The sequence below is a fragment of the Rhipicephalus sanguineus genome, chromosome 2, assembly GCF_013339695.2.
Source record: "Rhipicephalus sanguineus isolate Rsan-2018 chromosome 2, BIME_Rsan_1.4, whole genome shotgun sequence".
Lineage (NCBI taxonomy): Eukaryota > Metazoa > Arthropoda > Arachnida > Ixodida > Ixodidae > Rhipicephalus > Rhipicephalus sanguineus.
Window position 1 is genome coordinate 11,765,241 of NC_051177.1, and position 23,911 is coordinate 11,789,151.

The 23,911-nt window shown below is 45.1% G+C and overlaps 1 protein-coding gene across 1 annotated transcript in view; it reads right to left on the reverse strand.

Annotated features, from left to right (window-relative positions):
• Positions 1-23,911, reverse strand: part of LOC119382412 (ankyrin repeat domain-containing protein 50-like) — a 191,069-nt gene that overhangs the window by 144,491 nt on the left and 22,667 nt on the right. Inside the window, 1 exon segment of the mRNA XM_037650105.2 lies at positions 8,369-8,523. Within this exon segment, the coding sequence (XP_037506033.1) occupies positions 8,369-8,436 (68 nt within the window). The 5' untranslated portion in view covers positions 8,437-8,523.

Here is a 23,911-nt window from a genome sequence, read left to right on the forward strand (position 1 = left end):
TTCTATGAAAACGTATTTCCGAAGGTCCGCCGCATGTATAAAGCGTGGAGCTGGTCTTCTCAGCCAGTTTCGGTATCACTTGTCTTGTTAAAGCCGACAGAAGGGCGCATTTGGTTTCGCTAGTTCCTCCCATGGCAGCGGAGTCACGCGTGCCTGCACCGCAAGAAACGCGCACAGCAAGAAGCTACCTTGAAACCACACCTTAATTGAGTGACGAGGACATGAGCTTTGAGTCTGAAGACGACAGAACCTCAGCTTCAAGCTCTCATGGTGACAATTCTTTGCATCAGCCTGAGACATGCGCAACCATTCAGTGGTTAGTTTCGTTTACGACCTTAAGGGGGGACGCGCCTTTCGTATCGCGAAAAATGGCATAAAATCGGTTTTTTTGAAAATCGCATTTTCAGTTTCTGTAGACCCTTTTCTATCAGATTCCAAAATATCTTCACCAAAAACCACGTAGAAGTGCTTTAAAAAATTTGTTACGCCTGCCACGGTGGCGAAAGTTATTGCGGAAATCGCAAAAAAACACTGATTTTCAAAAAATAATAGCTCCGCAACGGCGCCACCGTTCACCGATATTTTGGTCTCGTCGGAACGAGCATTTCTCCGTCTTCGAATTCCCCGCCTCAGTTGGCTCCTCCCTTCGAAAACAAGCGCACAAAAAGCAAATGTCCGAAGGTCGTTTCGAGGCCTCCGATTGGCCGCGTCCGCCATGTTGCCCCAGCGCGCCTCGCCATTGGTCCGATGCGCGCTTCGGGGGATCGTCGGCTGCTGCCATGGCTGCTGCTTGCGCTTCGCGAGGTCACGGCTGTCGAAAGTCGCGGTCTTTATGACGCGTTCGCACTCGTTATGTGTTCACGGCTCGAAGTCGACGATCACTTAGAACTTAACTACGTTTTAGTTAGGAGCTGCAAGCGGAAGCCCGATCAGATTAAGATGGCACGCCGCGCTCGTAGCGAACGTCGTAAGCGCGCGTCTCGGTCCGACCCTTTAGTTGACTCGTCGGATCAGCGGTTGGAGGGTCTGCTATCAACACTTCGTACGTAGTGACGAAGATAATCGCGGGACGACTCCTTGTACTCGCGACCACGCATTACGTACTTTGAAACAAACATCGGGCACCGCGGCCGGCGCGTCTACTGCTCGGAGTCGTCGCTAGGCCTAACTCCGCTCACGGCGCCGGCGTGCGAGACGAACCTCGAACTTTGCGGGCAAGAACAACGCGTTAGAGGAACCGCGGCAGTGTGCTTCTTCGTAAGCAACGCAGCGCATCGCCCGCCGGCTCCTCGGAACCGCGGATGGTAATTTTACGCATCGGCAGCGGACCCCACAGCCAAGCTCGTCGCGCAGCGGCCGCGCGTCGGCGTCCCGAAATGCGAGACCAAACACGTTGCGCGCCGATTTTTCGTCGCCGCACCTAGGGATATTGCGCATCGTCACCGAATGCCGCGACCCAGAACATCGCGTGCAGATTTCCCGGACTCCGCGGCCGAGCACTTCGAGGTGAAATAAAGCACTGTTGATGCAATTTAGGCGCGCTTGGAGCCGTGCGTGGTATCGCCGCAAGCTCTCATGAATCATCTGAAAAAAAAAAATAAAAGCCTCGCAGATAACCGTGTTCGCCGCAACCGGGTGAATTGTGAAGCGCATCACAGTCGAGGTTTACAAGTGAGCTTGAGTGAAGCAGGGAGATGAATTTACATCTGCCCAATTCGCGTCTTGAATAAACAGCTAAGGAATTTCTATTCCCCCAATGTCTTGGCCGTAATTGCCTGTTATTTAGGAGGAAGGGATAGGCTGTCATGATGAGAGCCACTCTTAGTATCCTATAAAAATTATTCAATGATCAATTGCAATAAAGACTTAGTGATAGCACGAATACAAGAAAGCTGGCAAAGCACCACAGCATATGGCCTAATCACATTACAATATAACGGGCAGCCGAGAAAGATTCTCTGCGCTTGAAAAAGGCTAAGAATCGATCACTAGAGAAGATGGAAAGGCGGCAAAGAAAGAGAGTGCCAAAGGACACCTCCAGTTATGCTGCAGGATCATTTTAGAACTACATATGTGCTCAAAACTTTCAAACGTCGTTTTCTCAAAATGACTTTTTTGGCTGGTGAGGCTGCTTATCCCAGCCATATCTCTGGAACCACTCATCGAATTTCCATAAGTCTTTTTTTATTATGTACTTGAATAAATTTCTGAGGGGGTGACAAGCCCATTTTTTCAATATATTGTGTCTGTTATTTATTATAGTTAATCAAAATTTGATTGATAATATCCTAATCACCAACACTAAATTTGATGGTCTGCTAAAACTTTTCGGCAAGGAAATTCAAAAAAAGGGCTCTGTTACCCCCTGAAGTATCAATCTGGGAATCATCACAGTTAATTTCACAGTTCCAGTACCTTTTGAAAGTTCTCCAGGCCTGGGATAAGAGAACCATGTGCATTATTCTGACATACTGCCATAACTTGAGAACCAGTGAACATAACTTCATGAAATTTTGTAATTCTTCTAATGCTTTTGCTGTGAGTCTATCATGAAAATTTCATTAAGATATCTCAATAAACAAAAAAGTTGGTATCCGAAGGTAGCCTCCCCCCTTAAGTGGTCTCCTCCGCCGTGCGTGCGTCATTGCCGACCTTTGCACGCAATCTTAGAGCTACTCTGGTTACGTGCAAGGTCCACACGTCGCTCGGGAAAGATGTGCCGCCACTGGCTGGGAACTTCTCTTCACACCATGAAAGCCACCTGGAGCACATCTCGGTGCGAGATGTTTTACGACTGTGCGCAATTTCACTCATTTTCATCACAGCAGAGGTGGCCAATACTATCAGCAAAAAATACAAATGAACATGCTTGGATGCATATTTCAGAATGCCATCCTATGCCGAGAGATGTGGCACCAAACAAAGAGGTGACGCCAAACAAACCGGTGAAGTGCATTGAACTTCCGATTTATGTGGACATTGTTCACATCCTGCACATCCATTTATATTGGAACATGAGCAGGCTTTTCTCACTCGAAAAAATGTTGTGCGAAAAGTGCACGAGTGTGCCTGTGTCTCAGTGACACCAGGAAATGCTTCACCGCATGACACGAGCAATCAGCAGTACCCAATTTCAGATCTTTTTTTTATGTATATTAATACCGGCATTGTACAGAGCTTTTATTCATTTTTACGTTATTCCTGGGTCATTTATCTCCAAAATTTATATTCTGAACTTTCTTTGTTTTCAATGTTTTGTATATATAGTGTTTTTTTATTGTTGTGTCCATCAACTCGCAGCAAAACATTACACAGTTTAACATTTTTATATTTTTCATATTTTTTTTGTTCTGCAACTTACATTTTTTGGAAATAGCAATCATTATGCACAAGTTGGTTTGCTGCAATGTGTGCTGGAGTATTCTTTACACTGAAAAAAAATTTCTTCCCGCGACATATGAAAAATGATCATTTTCTCGTGGTAGCGAAATAGTTAGGTTAAACGAGTATACTCAGGGTTGGCAGGGCTTGTGCGTGTGCGGTCGCCCGAGTTACCTCAGGATTGGCAGTGAGAGGGTTCAATGGAGCACTGATATATTTGCAACTTAAATGTTTTTCTCTAAGTTAATGTCCTCTTGATGCCTTAGAAGAAACACTGGTAAGCTTCAAGGTGGCATAAATTATTAGTATATGGTATCAGCCTTTCTATCAATGTTTTCCTTTCCTAGGAGACTCTCATGAAAGAAATCCAAGGCTATAAAAAGCAGAGTTTCCTAGTGAGTTCATCCCCAACTATTATCAAACTTCCATGCACATAGAGTCGATTAAAAGTGGTCTCCCTTCAGGTAACCTCTTTTATTAATCAGTACACTCCACAAGAATGTCCCACAGCTCACGGTCCCCCTAGTTCAATAAACGTTTGCTAAATGAAAGACATTATTTCAATGAGCTAAAATCATAAACACTGCCGGGAACAATTTTGTTACAGGAACGTCTATATAACCGTCGGTAAAGAATGGACTGGATAAGTATTTGCGTAAAAAAGCCAAGTGTGACCAGTCGAACAAGTAAAAGCACCTACACGGCAGTCACATAATTGGAAAAGTTGAAAGAAATTCAACTACCTTGTTATCATGCTACCAGGAGTGAGATGAAACACTCTGACCCACAAGAAGTGTAGTGTCCATCCAGGGTGTCTACCGAGTTGACTTTTCTAAATTCCCTGAGTTTTCCAGGTTTTCCCTGAGTGTTTTTGCTAAAATTCCCTGAGTGAAGCAGGACTTTGTTTTATGTCAAGATGGGTAGAGACCATATCGCTCGGTGATGTCACTCTCTAATACACACGTTAGGAAATAAAAACAACTTAATCCCATTTGAATAGTACATAGAACAGTTAAACCTCAATATAGCAAAGTTGGTAAAAGCGGCAACTCACTTCGTTACATCGAAACTTCGTTAAACTGAATTCGACCTTTCATGCAAGGCATAGTTACTGAAGGATTAATCTTAAACTGAAAATGCCACAAGAATGCTCGACTAATATGGCAACATGAAAAAACTTTTTATTTTTTGCGTGAAAAAAAATCAATTTTGTTGAGCATGAGGTGCAGCAATCATAGTTAGATGCCTTGCCAGAGTGTCACATGTAAATACAAAACAAATGCGGGTTTAATGCACTGTGGAATTGCGCTTCTTCTGCTGCTGTGGGTTGCTGTCAAATCCTCGCACGTTGCCCAGAGCAATGCAACGCCTTTGCTACCATGTTGCCCAGCTGAACCATTTGCTCTCCACGAGTGGAAAACATCGAAAACCGTCCCACGTTAGAAAAAAAGAGTCACAGTTTCACCGCGAGAGCAAAATAGTAAATCCGATAGCAACAAAGAGGAATTTTATATGAATATAGGTTAGCAGCTCGCTCCTTCAGGAAACGCAGCCGCTACACTAAGAGAAGTGCCCTATCTATGGCTCAGGGGCGGATTCAAGTACCTAATAGGGGGGGGGGGGTGCAAAGGCTGACGCCCCCGCTCAGCAGTGCATTTTGGTGGGTCACGCATATTTACAACAGCCCAGAGGAGATTATGGCGGTGCCTAAGAAGCCTTCGTTGTAAATGTGCATAGGGAAGCAGGAAAAGGTAGAGCGATGAGAGAGGTAGAAAGCAGGGACAAGATTCTCTTTACCCCTTTTGGGCAGTGGCAGGCAAAGCAACCTGAAAAAGGGGGCAAACTCAACAGGCAGCCTGACAAAGGAGGTGGACGACAGGCACTGAAGGGAGGGGGCGGGGGCTGGCTTGGGGGGGGGGGGGCGATCGCCGCTACGCCCCCCCCCCTTTGGATCCGCCACTGCTATGACTTCAACGGAACTTTTGCAATTAGAGCACAACACCTACAAAGGTATGAGCCGTCTGCTTATCCCCACTAAAGATACCCGTTCTCGTCTGCCCATTTGGTTACCTTGTTCAAACCAAGTTGCACCTGCCGCTCGCACATTGAAAGGTTGCAAGATTTATAACCGATCTGCACGTCGTCGACATATGTGCAATAAAACATATTCCATGGAATACACAGACGTAGGGAATTCATTTTTATAATAAAAAGTGTGCAACTCAGGACACCACCTTGCGGCACTCCAGTTTCCTGGACAAATATTCGGGACAAGACATTACCCACTCGAACACGGAACGTGCGATTGGACAAATAGCTTTCTATTATGGTCAACCTCTTTCCTCGGACACCTAAGTGGGATAGGTCTCTTAATATTCCAAAGCGTCATGTGGTGTCGTAGGCCTTTTCCATATCGAGGAACACCGAAAGGAAGAATTGCTTGTGGACACAAGCGTCGCGAATTTGTGCCTCGATACGGATAAGGTGGTCAGAGCTGGATCTACCCTCTCGAAAACCGCACTGGTATGGGTCAAGTGATTTGTTTGCTTCGAGGAAATGTATAAGTCGGTGGTTTATCATCTTTTCAAAAAGTTTACACAGGCAGCTTGTTAGTGCAATGGGCCTGCAGCTCGCAACGGAGGATGGGTCCTTGCCCTGTTTTAGAATAGGAATAATAATGGCTTCTTTCCAGGTCGAGGGGATCTCACTCGAAAACCAGACAGCATTATACAGGGAAAGGAGCGTTTTTTGCGTTTCAGATGGCAGGTGTTTCACCATTTCATATACAACACGGTCGGAGCCTGGGGCTGAATTATTGCAGCAATTAAGCGATGCTTGTAGCTCAGCCATGCAGAAAGGTTCATTGTACGCTTCGTGTTTTGTGGATTTGCGATCTAGTTTCTGTTTTTCGATTCTTGTTTTGTATCGCTGGAAAGCTTCAGTATAGTGCGACGAGCTAGACACCTGTTCGAAATGTTCGCCGAGGAAGTTTGCCTGGTCTTCCAGGCTGTCGCCTTGTGTGTTTACAAGAGGGAGTGAATATGCTTGTCGTCCGGCTACCCTACTAACCATGTTCCAAACTTTAGCCTCTTGTGTGTATGAATTGATTCCAGATAAAAACTTTTGCCAACTCTCCCTTCTTGCCTGTCGCCGCGTTCTCCTACCTTGGGATTTTATGTTCTTAAAGCTGTCAAGATTCTCGGCTGTCGGAGAATCCCGAAGCAACCTCCTTGCTTTGTTTTGTTTTTTGCGCGCATTTCGGCACTCAGTGTTCCACCATGGGACACGTCGTTTGCCGGGCAGTCCAGTTGTTTGAGGGATGCACTTAGTTGCAACGTCAGTGAGAAAAGCTGTAAAGTACTCTACGGCTGCATCCACGCTTAAACCACACATATCATTCCAACTTAGAAGAGCAAGTTTGCGAAACTGATCCCAATCGGCTTTGTCAATGTGCCATTTAGGAGCCTGTGAAGGACATTCATTCGCTATTGGTGAGTTAATAACTATTGGAAAATGGTCACTTCCGTAAGGATTATTCAGGACTTTGCAATTGAGTAGGGGTACAAGTGATGGAGTGTAGCCGGTAACATAACGGTCTCAAACTGCACTCTTGAGCGAAATTTAAGGTTAAATAGTGTTCATATAAGCAACAATTTTGAAAATAAGCCTTTATAGGCACTTATACAAATTTAGGCACAAATGCCAAAAATAGGCATTTATAGACACTATAAAAACACTATAAGAGCCCTTCTTGAGCTCTAATTCATGCTCATATATCAAAATGGGGCGATAGGAACGCAAGGAACAAAATAGGCATTTGCCTAAAATCCGGTCTCTAGTCATCACCAAATGTGTAGCAAATGGGTATGTAACAAATATCGGCTTATTCCATGACCACAAGAACATTTTCAGCATTACTGCTAGTATGTAGTTAAGTAATTGAAATGTATGCCTAGCTACAATATCAAAAAGACCGTAGAGTATACTGTTGGTCATCTGCTTAATGTTACGTTTTTTCCTACATTCATGTGAGGTGGCATCTGGTCTACTGTCCACATGCTCTCCCACACACTTATATGCCTGAGTTGGTCCCCCGTCTCGTACTAAGCCTGCCATGACAATACTTACCAATGCAAATCATCTCCAAAACCATCAATATGTTATTTATAATGCACCTCTTGAGCTAGACATAGCTTTGTATTTCACTAATTGAACGCACTTCAACATGCAGTCTTAATTTGGACACTACCTGTCAATCAAGTTGGCAATGGACAAAGCCAGTCCACACCAGGTGCTCGCGTAGCTTGGCCAGATCACAGCGCACCTACTGGTGCTCACGAACAACCCCTATGCGTCACTTCTGCGCTATGAAGGCACCCAACCCACGGTGCCCCCTCATGGCTGCACCATGCATGGCTGGACTTGAAGTAGTGGCCAATACATTAAGAAAAAATGCTCGAGGCGATTGGGTGGCACATCGTGCCTTTGCCTCCTGTGTGTAGTACTCGTTGCAACAAAAAGACAAAGTGGCCGCCTTGTGCAATAACTATGCTTCTACTTGAAGAATTCAACTGTTGTTCATGCAACAACAAAAGTCCATTCTATGGCAGCTTAGAAAAGTGTCACAGGGTCCCTTTAAGGAAGGCTAACAGCTTTACTAGTGGGAGAAGTAGCATTAGTCTGGCACCTACTCCACCTTAAAGTTCCCTTTCATCGCAACACTGGTGCGTAATAAGTTATGTCCCTAATATCAGCTCTAGGCATGAGACAGCAACTTGTTTGCTGTTGATTTGTGATTCCTTTGCGTTACTGTACAGTTTTCCAACAAACTTTTCAAGATCACGGGGATGGAAGACTGAAACGGCCTGTGTGCTTAGGTGGTGCTGTAAAGGTCTCTGATGCGCTTCACTGAACTTATTTTGCTCTACCTGCTATTGTATGTGTAAGCTGTAGAAATGAGGCAGGCAAAGATGCGAAAAAGTAAAACCTGCGCCGGTTGCAGCCGAGGCCATTGGCGGTCGTTTCTACGGGCTGCAGGGGCAAGCTCATGGCCATGATGGGCGACCAGCATGCAGCAGCAGGCCCTTGCTCCTCGTTGCCGTCCCTCTGCAGGGCGCCACGGTGTTTCTGTGGTGTCTCATTCTGCGTGCACACATTGGACTGTTTGGTTGGCTGAGTAGGCCCATAGCAAGGCACAATGCACTACAGTCGGGTACAACATGAGAAGTCCTCCTCAAAGGCGGATGCACACAATGGATGCGCACTCCAGATCGACGTCATGACGGAGCATAGTGGCAAGTGCCTGAGCGGGACTGCTGCGATTCGGTCACCTTGGCGGGGCCTCTCCGGACTTTTCAATTTGTACCCGACCATAACGACCAACAGGGCATCATCTGCACAGGCAGTCGAAGAAAGACAACATATGTTCGCAGAAACAGCGCAAGCGTGACAGAGTGACTCTCATGCCTTTTGTTGTTTTCGGTCAAAAAACCTTCGCTCACATTCGAAAATTCATGCTGAATTAGTACTCCTGAGTTGAAAGAAGTACACAACATGCAAAGAAAGGGCAATGTGGTATCAGTCCCCCTTTTGGTAATTGCGAGAATCAATGCGGATGGAAGTTGCCTATTAACGCAATAGCATTAAAGAGCCCCTGTAGCAGAAAATGGGGTATTGGTGGCGTTGGTTGTAAGCAAAAATTTACGTCTGTGAACAAAAAAACACGATGGATGCAACAAATAAAAATCAGGCTTCAAGCCTGAACCGAAGACAGGTATTCTGCATGGCGGTCAAGTATTCTACCAAGTGCTTGAAACTGATTCGCTAAAAAGATCTCATACGGTCATCATGTTGTGCAAGGAGTTGCGTTAGATTATGTACTACTGCGTGGCATAAGCGAAGAATCTCGCCAGGCATCACACCATCTGAACTACATAACAAATGGGTGGTTGAAAGTTGCTGAACCATTACAAAGGGCCGAGTTACAATTCATTATCATTCTCAACAACGACCACAGCACCAGCACAGTGTGCCACTGCATAGGTGCCTTACAGACGTGCAGTAGTTACTTCGCAACTGTAATTGCAGCAGGTGCTTTAGGACTGTTTGCAACGACCAATATCACACCTTCCTTCCCTCATGACACGGGTTGTCCACCAAGAAGCAGAGCATGGCAAGCAAATGAGAAGGTGATGTGAAAGAGGCCTGACGATGCTATCGCACTATTAAAGGGGCCCTCCAACACTCTTGAAGCCCCTATTTTTTACTTGTGGTTTGCATAGACTGATGGCTGGGCATCATTTTTGCATAGGTCTAAGCACCAATATCAAATGATTTAGTATTTTAATCATGCAATAAAGTCACCACATCGCTGCTACCCGCATCAGCGTGTAGTGACGCTCACCAGAACTATTGCAGGCGGGATTGATAAAGAAGCGCGCAAGCCTATGATTGAATAAATGTAACGTTAGAAGCGATCATGGTGTAGCATCAAAATTAAGATTACTATTGGGTTTCATTCTTCTTTTCTGTGCTTTTTCATTGATCCCCAAATGACGCCCATCGCAAGAAAAAAGATCACTAAAACTAAAAAGCACAACAGAGGCACTGGCTACCATTTCGCCTCAGGATTTTTTGCTTGCGCGGGTCAGATGTCCATATGAAAGGCTTCTTCCTCTTCCCTCTTCTTGCTTCTGCACGTTTGCGAGCTGCCTCTTTCTGCACATGCGGTAGGCTCTTAACTGTTGTGGAAGGGGTGCAAGTAATCCCCTTGGTTGAATCGATGTCGCTGCACCCTTGCAGTTCGTCGGGTGGCTCGCCGAACAACCCGCGTAGGGGCAACAATGCTTCACCACATTTGTCGTTCCACAGTTTCCCTTCTCAGAATGAGAGGACGGAGTGAGATGGAATGTCATAAGGAACAGCAAGCAAAGCCTTGCTTTGAAGCAGTAGCGCCCGCTCAAATTCTGACAAGTCAGGAGCCAGGCACCACGTTTGTTACTATGGCAACGGCGTCAACAATACGTTGGACAGGACAAGCAACAATGTTGTGCACGATTCCCCTAAGTAGGAGCTTTCAGCTCATTCCATTGGCGGCGTATTACAGCATAACTGGCGAGTGAAACGAGGTCATGTGACCCCACGAAAATCGAGTTGAGGGTAGGCATTCTTTTTCCTTGTATTTTGTATATTCTAGACCGAATAACTTCGGACTGTGTGTCGCTATCGCTGCTGCTCTTGCTGTACTAACCTGTCCGTACTTCAGTCTACGCAACCCACGAGTGAAAAAATGGGGGGTTCAATAGTGTTGGAGGGTCCCCTTAAAGGTTTACCGACATGATTTTGAGGCATCACAAACAGGACATTCTTTATTTCTTCGGTATGCAGTGTTAATGCTCTCCACACACCGGAGTCAGACAACATGTATAAAATACTGCCACCCGCGCTTCTTTAGCTATGTTTTTGTAACTAGTCCGTTGTACGTGTGATCGCTGTCTTGTGCGGGCCGCGCCAGAATGTCTGGGAACATTCCAGATTGTAGTAGATCATTTTGTCGAGATTGCGCACATGACGCGAATGGTCAAGATTATTCCAGAGCTTGTGCAACCACCAATGATAAGGCTGGAAAGTTCGATATGTGATGTATAAAAGGCGGCGCGTCCCAGCCATGATCAGTTTATCGACGGCCAACACTCTGTTCGCCGCTATCAGTGTACAGTGTGTATTGCTGTTGTTTGACTTTCTGTTTCCCGGCCACAAGTTCGGCCAAATAAAGAGTTTCATCTTCCACACGCCGATTGCTATCTTCGTCGAAGTCGCGAGCCCGTGACAATACTTTACTTCGATTTTGAAGTTCTCGTCACCCAGCATCTGCAAGCCAGACCCACCACAATGGACATCATCAGGACGAGTCAACACGGTACCACTGAGTTTATGAACTCTGCATCCTGCATGCAGCCTAAATCGGAGAAATCGCTGTCAGAGTCACTGGACGACAATTCACTCATCGTTGCTTACTTGCACCACGTGCGGCTGACAGCAGATGGCATAGCTGCTGCCAGTACATTGCGAGTTGCCGTCTCCCCATGAAGTCTTACTGTGTTTACATGTCATTGTGAAACCGCCCCTTCGATATCGAAGGCATTTTTTAGAGATAGCAGTATTAAAAATATATTAGATGCATTCCCAGGCACCAAGATACTCCTTTTTGGGTTATTGACAGCAGTGGTTTTATTTAGAGCAACAATCCGAAAATATTTAACATTCATGTCAGCACTTCTTCAAAAGCGAAGCTTAAAGGGACCGACAACTGGTCACAACGTGTGATTAGATCCTGGCAAAAATGATACGACACTGAAATATAGTGACAGATTCCAGCATCCTTTTCGCCTTGTGAGTAGGATTTATATGTTTAAATCGTGTTTAAAAGTAACAAGAACCGGTACGTGGCGCAGCCTAGTGGAAGAGCCTTGAAGCTGGTATGGAGTCGATCACTTTTTGCTGTACGTAGTCTGATGCTGTCATGCGTGCCATAATTAGTCCTGAAAATTAGAGTATGTATATTATTATCTATCCCCGCTCTATCTTGTGCTGCTTACGAGGTAAAAGGAGTTGCACGGCGAGAAGCGGCGCTGCCTTCGGAATAACCAGAGGAACATGTCGAGCTGTGGCGCATGCGCTGCGCGCGGAGTGCACGCATGCGTGGCAAACCGCCACGCTCGAACATGAACCGCTCTCGCTCTCACTGTTTGCAGCATGGGTTATTGTCACTTGTGTTTATGACTTCATATTCGCCACAGATTGAAAAGCACTTATTACGAATGTTTCACAGCGTTTCTCACGTTACCGTTCCATGATTAGACACCTTCACCGGTAAGCTTTCCGTTGCGCTAAAGAAAATGGGCACCATAAAAATTGGTTGTCAGTCCCTTTAAGCATCCTCGAAATTTTTCTTCAATATATGGGGAATATAAACACACTGACAGCCTGCCGATGGCAGCCGAGAGCGCACACATCACTTCAGGCTCGTAGCTCCCAGAGACAGCATAAACCCACCATGATGACGACTAAAAAATTTACAAGTTGCTGCGAGCCACCGCTTGCTCGTGGCAGTAGTACAATGTGTCAGCAAGCAACATTCAGGCATTCAGCATCTACCCAAGTGCGTTACGAAATAAAGCATGAAAAAAAAAGCTACAACAGGGAAGAACGAATAAGACAGGACAACGCGGTACTAGCAACTGAAGTTTCATTGAAAAGCACGGAAAGATATACACATGCAGTGTTGCTATTTTTTTTTGCTGATTGTTAAGAATAACAATATGAATTCCATGTGAGGGCAAGTGTGCCAGGATGAGGTGGAAAGCTAGGTGGGCAGATGACATTAAGAAGTATGCGGGAATAATGTGGCCACAGCAAGCACAGGACCGGAGAGAAACATGAGAGGCGTTAGCCCTGCAGTGGGCATAGCCAGGCCAATGATGATGATGCACAAGGTTTATTATTGCAGTTGTCTCCTCAGACAATGTTCAAACTGCAGGCAGGTGTGGCATTCGGGTGCCATGCAGCATGCTGGGAAGTCCCTGTTGAGTTCAAGGGACAGCACCCTGTCAAAACATCTCACAATACCATAGTGCGATCAGGAGTGATGCTAACAGTGGTGCAGTTGGTGTTTGACTCTGATGTATGTAACGAGGCCAACAGCAACCCAGCGAAACTTCTCATTTGATTTAATTTCAGCTGATATTCCCTATTTGTAGAACCTGGCTTGAAAATTTTGCTTTTCAAACATTCACATAAATTTCTATTGTTTCACCCCAGCTCCGTATGATAAAGACGCAGAAAGACGTCTGGGATGAGGAGAGCTCGGAGATGGATGCATCGATAGCCAAAACACTTATCATGAGACATGGTGCTCACAAGATCACTGCGTTTCAGTATGCTTGCTGTAGCTCTTTTTGCTAAACTTGGCTGATATTTATGCAAAAACACTGATTGCTATTTTCATTATATCAAAGGGCGTCTGTCAAACGAATACTGTCATGTATCATGGAGCATGATAAACTTAATACTAAAGTGAAATTTGCTGAAATGGTCAATGAATGTGTTTAGTGCACTTATTCCATGTTCCCAAACAATAAAGATGCTGTCTAAGCAACAGAAATAGGTGCAAGACTTCAGTGGAAATGATTTCAAATAACTAATTGTCCCATAAAGATGTTGGTTCATATTAATGCAAAAGGACATCCTATACTAGGGCCAAAAATCTGTATGCAGCAGGTCAAATCGAATTCAAAATAATTAAGCATAAGGACTAATTTTTGTAAAGAGAGATAAACATCAACATCATGTGTTTGCTCGCTTTCCTTCAGTCACTTATCCATATACAAGGAGCACACACTTAAAGAGATACTGAACAAAAATCTGAAAAAATTACGAAAATTCCGAAATTTTACTCTGAAGGAACTGTTCCAATAAACAGAGTTTATTTCACACATTTTTGAACAGTTGGCTATATTTTTGGAGGATTGTCAGCATGCGGAGGCTGCACGCCAGCACAAGCCGTGACATCACTTGTCACCACGGTGGATGAAGGGTGTTCCTGACCGATGCTTCCCTTTCTCCACCACTCCGTTGTACGCGCTGAGATGTCACCCCCTATTTATCCCACCAGGGAGCATTGTTCGCTGCCAGTGCCGTTTGCAGTGGTTCTAGGAACCAAAGTGCAGGCTGAGTTGGTCGAGAGACGCGGGCACCAGCTGGCATTGTTGGCATGCCCGTTTCCGGTGACGTTAACATCACCTCCTCTAGTTCATGATGTGGCCGCTAGATGCAGCAGTTTGTGAAAAATGCAATAAATTCATTATTTTCCGCTAGTTTCTGTCTGAAATGAAGGTTGTGTCTACCGATTCCAGCACCCAATCTTTCAGTTTGGCTGAAAATCTCAGCGTCAAAAATTTTGTTCAGTATCCCTTTAAGGGGGGAGGCTACCTTCGGATACCAACTTTTTTGTTTATTGAGATATCTTAATGAAATTTTCATGATAGACTCACAGCAAAAGCATTAGAAGAATTACAAAATTTCATGAAGTTATGTTCACTGGTTCTCAAGTTATGGCAGTATGTCAGAATAATGCACATGGTTCTCTTATCCCAGGCCTGGAGAACTTTCAAAAGGTACTGGAACTGTGAAATTAACTGTGATGATTCCCAGATTGATACTTCAGGGGGTAACAGAGCCCTTTTTTTGAATTTCCTTGCCGAAAAGTTTTAGCAGACCATCAAATTTAGTGTTGGTGATTAGGATATTATCAATCAAATTTTGATTAACTATAATAAATAACAGACACAATATATTGAAAAAATGGGCTTGTCACCCCCTCAGAAATTTATTCAAGTACATAATAAAAAAAGACTTATGGAAATTCGATGAGTGGTTCCAGAGATATGGCTGGGATAAGCAGCCTCACCAGCCAAAAAAGTCATTTTGAGAAAACGACGTTTGAAAGTTTTGAGCACATATGTAGTTCTAAAATGATCCTGCAGCATAACTGGAGGTGTCCTTTGGCACTCTCTTTCTTTGCCGCCTTTCCATCTTCTCTAGTGATCGATTCTTAGCCTTTTTCAAGCGCAGAGAATCTTTCTCGGCTGCCCGTTATATTGTAATGTGATTAGGCCATATGCTGTGGTGCTTTGCCAGCTTTCTTGTATTCGTGCTATCACTAAGTCTTTATTGCAATTGATCATTGAATAATTTTTATAGGATACTAAGAGTGGCTCTCATCATGACAGCCTATCCCTTCCTCCTAAATAACAGGCAATTACGGCCAAGACATTGGGGGAATAGAAATTCCTTAGCTGTTTATTCAAGACGCGAATTGGGCAGATGTAAATTCATCTCCCTGCTTCACTCAAGCTCACTTGTAAACCTCGACTGTGATGCGCTTCACAATTCACCCGGTTGCGGCGAACACGGTTATCTGCGAGGCTTTTATTTTTTTTTTTTCAGATGATTCATGAGAGCTTGCGGCGATACCACGCACGGCTCCAAGCGCGCCTAAATTGCATCAACAGTGCTTTATTTCACCTCGAAGTGCTCGGCCGCGGAGTCCGGGAAATCTGCACGCGATGTTCTGGGTCGCGGCATTCGGTGACGATGCGCAATATCCCTAGGTGCGGCGACGAAAAATCGGCGCGCAACGTGTTTGGTCTCGCATTTCGGGACGCCGACGCGCGGCCGCTGCGCGACGAGCTTGGCTGTGGGGTCCGCTGCCGATGCGTAAAATTACCATCCGCGGTTCCGAGGAGCCGGCGGGCGATGCGCTGCGTTGCTTACGAAGAAGCACACTGCCGCGGTTCCTCTAACGCGTTGTTCTTGCCCGCAAAGTTCGAGGTTCGTCTCGCACGCCGGCGCCGTGAGCGGAGTTAGGCCTAGCGACGACTCCGAGCAGTAGACGCGCCGGCCGCGGTGCCCGATGTTTGTTTCAAAGTACGTAATGCGTGGTCGCGAGTACAAGGAGTCGTCCCGCGATTATCTTCGTCACTACGTACGAAGTGTTGATAGCAGACCCTCCAACCGCTGATCCGACGAGTCAACTAAAGGGTCGGACCGAGACGCGCGCTTACGACGTTCGCTACGAGCGCGGCGTGCCATCTTAATCTGATCGGGCTTCCGCTTGCAGCTCCTAACTAAAACGTAGTTAAGTTCTAAGTGATCGTCGACTTCGAGCCGTGAACACATAACGAGTGCGAACGCGTCATAAAGACCGCGACTTTCGACAGCCGTGACCTCGCGAAGCGCAAGCAGCAGCCATGGCAGCAGCCGACGATCCCCCGAAGCGCGCATCGGACCAATGGCGAGGCGCGCTGGGGCAACATGGCGGACGCGGCCAATCGGAGGCCTCGAAACGACCTTCGGACATTTGCTTTTTGTGCGCTTGTTTTCGAAGGGAGGAGCCAACTGAGGCGGGGAATTCGAAGACGGAGAAATGCTCGTTCCGACGAGACCAAAATATCGGTGAACGGTGGCGCCGTTGCGGAGCTATTATTTTTTGAAAATCAGTGTTTTTTTGCGATTTCCGCAATAACTTTCGCCACCGTGGCAGGCGTAACAAATTTTTTAAAGCACTTCTACGTGGTTTTTGGTGAAGATATTTTGGAATCTGATAGAAAAGGGTCTACAGAAACTGAAAATGCGATTTTCAAAAAAACCGATTTTATGCCATTTTTCGCGATACGAAAGGCGCGTCCCCCCTTAAAGAGGCCCTGCAACCCTTTTTCAGCATGGTCAGAAAATGCTGCAGATCGCTAGTCACAGCTCCCGAGAACATGTGAGCCAAATATTATAGTGCAGAACGCAGCCTGGAACTTACAATTAATTCTCAAAGTCAGCTAGAAATCGTTCCCTTTCCTTTTAACAAATGATGCCATATACCCAAATGACCGAGCCATGTAACCAAATTCACGGCCGTTGGCTAATTTGAGTATCAAGAGCTGCATAGCTACCGAGGCCACCGTGAGAGGCCGCCACATGCTTGCATGCTCGCTCGTGATCACACTGAAAGTAAGAAGAAGAAAAGAAAAAGTGCTCAATGTCATGATGCGTGCGTGACAGCTTCTTTCCTCCGTGCCATCCCTGCCTGCTTAGTTTCTAGCATGTTTGTCAGGGTGAGAGAAGAGAGAAAGCAATTACAGTGTGGCAGACTTTTTTTCTTCTCCTGGCGCGCCACCACTTGCTATATGAACTGGTAGTGGGGAGTCTGCTAAAGTGGACGATGAAGTAGTTCGAACAATGGCAAGGAACGGTTCTCGCTCGCCTGCTCTTGGGGTTTAGGCCAAGGATTAAGTAGCTGTTTTTGGTTTTTTCTTGTCCTTTCATTATTTCTCATAGTGCAATAGTTGTTTTATAAGTGTTTTTTGTGCAGATCAGACCAGACAGGATGCCTTTTTCTTCGCCTGGGCCAGGGACTTTCCTCTGGTCTGCTTCTATTCCTCCGCAGGAGTTACCAGTAGATCTTTTCTTGCGCAACGGCATCTCATCCGTTCCAGTGGCTCTAGTCCCTACCAATGACGGCTTCATTCGGATGAAGAACCCGAAAGCCATTCAGACGGAATTGCGGTCTGCAACGGCCCATTTCCAGTGCATAACAGAGGTCCGCCAGTTCGGCAGAGGGGGTATACTCTGCTTTTCCCCAGACCAGTCCTGTGTGCAAGATCTTCTAAAGTGCACGATGTTTGCATCCAACCCGGTGAGCGCGTTCATACCGCCACACTTAGCATGCACCAGAGGTCTAGTCCGTGGCGTTGATGCCAACATGACACCATCTGAAGTACTAGAATTGTTTTCTCCAGCAGGTGTTATTTCAGTGTACCGATGCGGACGTGTGGTTGACAAGAACAAAATACCAACGGAGTCCGTCATAGTGACATTTGCAGGGTCAGTGCGGCCATCAGAAATTAAGGCATGGCCTCTAATTTACAGAGTCGAACCTCTTTCCCCTCGCCCTCTCCAATGCGTAAAGTGCTGGCGTTATGGGCACACCATAAAAGGTTGCAGGTCCGCTGTCAGGTGTAGAGTATGTGGGGAGGATCATAATGCTAGTGAGTGTCAAAGCAAGGAAGAAAGGTGTTGCCTATGTAACGAACCTCATGCTGCAGATTGTTCAAGCTGTTCTGCAAAGGCACGTGAGCTGCAAGTTCTCGAGATAACTGAACGAAGACGCTGTTCTCGTAAGGAAGCAATAGCTGAAATACAGACACGCACACAAGGTTATGCTGGTGTTACAGCCCGCCATATTCCATCAATGGAAGCGTCTCTCTCCGTTTCAATGGCGGAAGCTATCGAGAAGGCAATGGAAAAGGCAATGGAAAAGGCAATGGAACGTCTCGCTGGGAACCTTTGTGAGTCATTAGCCCAAATACTAACGAACCAGATGGCCCAAATATTAGGCTCAGCGGATAATTTGAGCCTCACACCTCAAAATAGTGAGCGTTCAGGACCTTCAAAGGAGGCAGTCTCTGATGTCTCCTCTCAAGGTGTTCAGTCTGTAGGTGCATCTGCTGAAGCCAGACCGTATCAAAGGGAGGTTATCGGAGATGACGGGCAGGACTCAGATGAGATGGAGACGGATCCCCGATCGCTAAAGCGCCCTCGATCCCCTTTAGCTAAAAAAGGTACTACACCAATCAACTCAAAGACTAAAAAGTACCAGAAAGATACCCTGTCTAAAGCCGATTTTCTAAAAGAAAGTATCTTAAGCAAGGCAGTAGCCGAGTCCATCTTAGCGAAACCATAGGGTCACTTAAAATTCTTCACTGGAATTGCCGATCCATTCACTCAGCTGTAACTGATTTGATATATTTGGCATCGAAATTCACTCCAGATATCATTGCTCTACAAGAAACCTGGCTTTCAATGAATCAGTCTTTTCGATTAAATAGATTCAGATCTTTCCGGCTAGATCGCCCTTCGAAAGGCGGAGGTCTGGCATTTTTTATCAATAATAGAATAAGTCTCAAGGCGAAAATTGTATATAAGCATATGTCACCTGAAAGCGAAATTTTTGCTCTGGAAATAACGTTGCCAGGATGCCAGCCCCTCTTGTTAGTCAATGCGTACTTCCCTACAGGTGTGCAAGAAACTCGATGCTTGGACGCCGCAGTAACATCTATTTGTAAGGATAAAATTGTGGTGGGCGATTTTAACTCGCACCATACGTGCTGGGGTTTTCGCACTGATCGGTGTGGTAAACGATTGTGGGAGTGGACAGCAGATAACAATCTGCGTTGCCTGAATTCGCGAACGCCTACATTTATTAGTCATCGATCTCGCTCAGCCTTGGATGTAAGCTTTGTGAGTTCGTCACTCACTAGTGTATCATGGACAGCCTTGGAGTGTGCCACCAACAGCGATCACTTGCCAGTGATGTTTGAGATTGTTTGCACAATAACACCGTCATGTTCTCAGACTCGAGTATTTATTAATTATAGCAAATTTAAAAAAGATCTAGAAACTGCTTTGACCACCCATACTGAAGAACGAGAAGACACAAAAGCTATGAGACTAAGTGCATTGATAAAAAGAGCGTACAAAAAGGCAGAATTTGTTGTCGAAACTGTAAAGAGTACCGCCCATAGTCCTTGGTGGAATTCAGACTGTGCACGTGATTTCCGACGACGACAGGCAGCTTGGAAAAAACTTCTGTATAACCAGTGCCCCCAAAATTGGTCTGATTACAAGTTTTACGCTGCAAATTTTAAACGCACAGTTTCTTTAGCTAAAGAGGAATATGATAGGAAACACTATGATTACCTGTCAAAACCTAAGAATAAAAATGCGCTGTTTAGATTTATGAGATTACGTAAAATTCTGCCATCTCCAACTAACTTAGATTATGAAATTATGTCGTCAGAGGAAATGAAGAAATCTTTGGAAGTTATAGGTAGAGGACTGGAGTGTCGATTTACATCAACTAAGCCGTACAGTTTGCAAATACCAGCGTTAATGACAGATTTTGCCAAAGTTACATTGGAAGAATTGGCTCAGGTGATTCAAGATTTGCCCTCGTCAGCTCCAGGTCCGGACGGAATTACAGTTAATATGATAAAAATACTATTCAAATTGTCACCATGTGACCTCCTAAACACTGTGAATTATTCGTTAAATTACACCTGGATTCCGTACGATTGGAAACTAGCTAAAATAATTCCGATAGAAAAACGACCAGGATTAGGCTATAACATAGAAAATATACGACCTATTTCTCTTACATCGAATATGGTAAAACTCATAGAAAGGGTGTTACATAAAAGAATTACAGTCTGGCTGGCAGAAAACGTAGTACTAAATCCAAATCAAATTGGTTTTAGAGCAGAGTGCTCAATATGGTGCGCACACGCAGATTTAGAAAGCCGCATTCAACTTGCTCGAAAAAGAAGGCAACACGCTGCTCTAGTGACACTAGATATAGCCAAAGCATATGACAGTGTGGAACATTCAGTATTATTAGACATCTTACAGAGCCACAATCTACCACAATATATGATTGCATGGCTGAGGGAATTTTTGAAGGCTAGAGAATTTTATTGTTTTAAGGATGGAAGCGCATCGTCAAAGTTTAAACAGACTCGCGGAGTCCCCCAAGGAGCAGTCTTGTCTCCTGTATTATTTAACATATTAATGAGCTCAATCCCCACTTGCCAGGACGTGCAAACATATATTTATGCAGACGATATTGCATTCTTCGCGGCAGATAGTGACATTCATTCTTTATATCAAAAATTGCAGACATATATAAATATGCTAGAGATATGGCTAGAGGCAATTTGCATGACCTTAAATGTAAATAAAAGCGCACTGTTAATATTTCCATTAACAGACCCCATCTCAATTTCAATATGTTATAAACAAGAGCCCATTCCACAGGTTGAGTCGCTTAAATATTTGGGGATAATTTATAATGGCAAGCTAAACTGGACTCCTCACATAGAAAGTATTGCATCTAAGGCACAAAGTGCCTTAGGCATACTGCGCAGACTGAGCAGCAGACGATATGGATTACGTAGGGACACAATGGTGATGATATATAAAATGTACATGCGTCCAATATTAGAATTTGGGTGTGTATTGTTCTCAGGTGGCCCTGCTTACAAAATTAAGCCTTTGATTCTGCTGGAGCGAGAAGCCTTGCGATTATGTCTAGGGCTCCCTAGGTTTGTAGCTAACAATGTTATGTACCAGGAAGCTAGATTGCCAACATTGCCTTGTCGATTCCGCATCCTAACGGTGCAGGCATTTTTAAAATTTTATAGCTATCCATTAAGACGATCTGAATATGCTTTTATAAAAAACCAAGACTCCTTTTTTCTTGCTCATTGGCCACGTTTTCATACACCACAGATTATTTTGTTCAGAAGCAGCTAGACCGGATAAACGTGAAAATTCGAGATGTGCCTGCAGCAAATGTGTCCAATCAGAATCTAAAGATAGAATATGATGAGATTTTCCCCCTAAACCTAAATTTCAACCATACAGGGTATTAAATAGCCGGCTACAAGATTACCTTGCACACGTGGAAACAAATAATGTAGTAGCCACAGACGCTTCAGTAATAGACGAAAAGGCAGGAGTAGGCATTTACTCCCCTTCGCTTGGTTGGTCATTTTCATTAAGACTACCGGACTTCACCCCCATTTTTGAAGCTGAACTCTTGGCAATTATTCTAGCCCTGCGTAAATTAGATTTGAACGCCCATAGCGCAATAATAATAACAGACTCCATGTCAGTATGCACGTCCCTTACAGCTTCATCAAAATCAACTGCCCTAAAGACGTTCCTGACGCTAATTCCTCCACAGCTGAAGCTCTTAAAATTATTATGGGTGCCTGGCCACTCTGGATTAGAATTAAATGAAATGGCCGACTCACTAGCGCGAGCTGCATTGAATGGCCCAGTTGTTCCTGTCCTTCCTGTAGTGGCCAGTATAACTGCGATTAGATATAGAAAATTTTCACTTCGTGCAGACGCCATAGAATCAATAACAGCTAGGACAGAATTTAGTCATTTAAAATTTCCGTGGAAGATCCAATGGTGTCCTACTAGACAATTGGAAGTATTAGTAACTAGACTACGATGTCGTGTGCCCTCGTTAAATCTATATTCACACAGGGCTGGTCTGGCGGTATCGCCCCTATGTCACTTTTGTTTAGAAATAGAATCAATAGAGCACTACTTTTTATCATGTCGCAGATACAGATTACTCAGAAAAAGACTTCTTGATAGCCCATTCGCTAACCTGGGGCTGCAATTTACAATTGACAATGTTCTTACCTTCGGTGCTGCAACTCTGGGCTTCAGCCACAGAAATGCGTTTGATGCCGTGTGTAGCTACCTTCAAGAAACAAAACGAATACGGCTTTAAATTTCCGCTTGTATAAGTATTATTATAACAAACAACAAAAAAAGTTTTGATAATATTTTCATTATCATTGTGCTTCTTCTTATTATTATTTTTATTCTAATTCCTATTCGGAACAATGATTAAAGTGTCTGATCTGTATGTTTAAAAAACTATTATTGCACTCTTTCATTGATGCGTACGTGTTTTTTTTTTATATATGCATTGCTATTATTTATTTATTTATTCTTTTTATTGGCATCAGCATTCAATACTCAAAATATTATTAAAAAAAAAAAAATTTTTTTGTAAGACAACTTCTTGGCCAATCCCCCTGAGTGGGTATGAGCCATGCAGTAGAGGCTACTACTACTAATGGCATAGACGTATTAATAAACCGCTCTGTGTTCTGGATTGTGCTTCAGAGTGCTACAGTTACTGGTGACCCGGACTACGAACACAACTTTCCATGGAGCAGCGCGACAATCCAGACAGCCTCAATCCTGGTCCTACTACAACTGCAACCTGCCAGGTACCCTCTGCAAATGTTGTCGGAGCTACTACCACCATAATGCTACCGCAGCTATGGCTTGCCAATCCCACAAAATGGTTCATTCAAGCTGAGAATAAGTTCCGCATTCATCGCGTCACGTCAGACTTCTTGAACGTTGCTGCTACAGGCAATGGCCAAGATACAAGACATCCTTGTGCAAGACCGTGATGAAACACCATACACGACTGTCAGACTCTTCTTCGTCGACTTCTTCAGCCCGCACATCGGCGCATTCAGCAGCTTCTTAACAACGAAGAGCTCAGGGACAGACATCCAGCCTGCAGCACCTGATTGGGGACCAGCCGAGCTTCTTGGATGCAGTCGTATTACGCGAGCTGTTTCTACAGCGTCTTCCAGCCAACATGCGAATGGCTCTCATCACAGCCCAGCATAAGTCCCTGTCTGAATTCACAGAACTGGCCGACGACATGATGGACGTTGTTCCGGCAGTCATAAACGCTGCCTGTAATTATCTGGTTTCCAAAGTATATTCTCTTCGAGAACGGTAAAAGAACTTGCATCTCAAGTAGCCGACTTGCATGTGAAATTGCGAAACACTCGCAACTTCAATGACTGACCATGTCCACATCGGCAACCTCTCACCGTCACCTTCTGTGCAATGACCGTTCCACCAACCCGAGTGCAGTTTTTCATCCCAGAACCCATGCTACTATCACTGACATTTTCGTGCCGCAGCTCATTGATGTGTGTCACCCTGTTCATGGCGCATGGGAAATGCTCAGGCCAATAGGCGTGCGCAGGTTTCCCCATTAGGGGGGGGGCAAAGGTTCATCGCAGCGTCCCCTCACCCTACTAAGTCAATTTATAGGGCAGATTTTGCGCCCCCTCCCCTCTTTGGTGACTAGAAGGGTCAATGTACGGGGCAGATTTTGCGCCCCCCCTCTTAGGTGATTAGGGGGGGCGGCCGCCCCCCCTGCCCCCCCTGTGCGCACGCCTATGCTCAGGCCGATCGTCAATAAGAGCAGTGGGCGATCACGGCCAATCATCAATACGCCTCTTCTATATCACCGACCAAACCACAAGACTGTGTTTGCTGGTGGACACTGGGGCAGAAGTCAGCATAA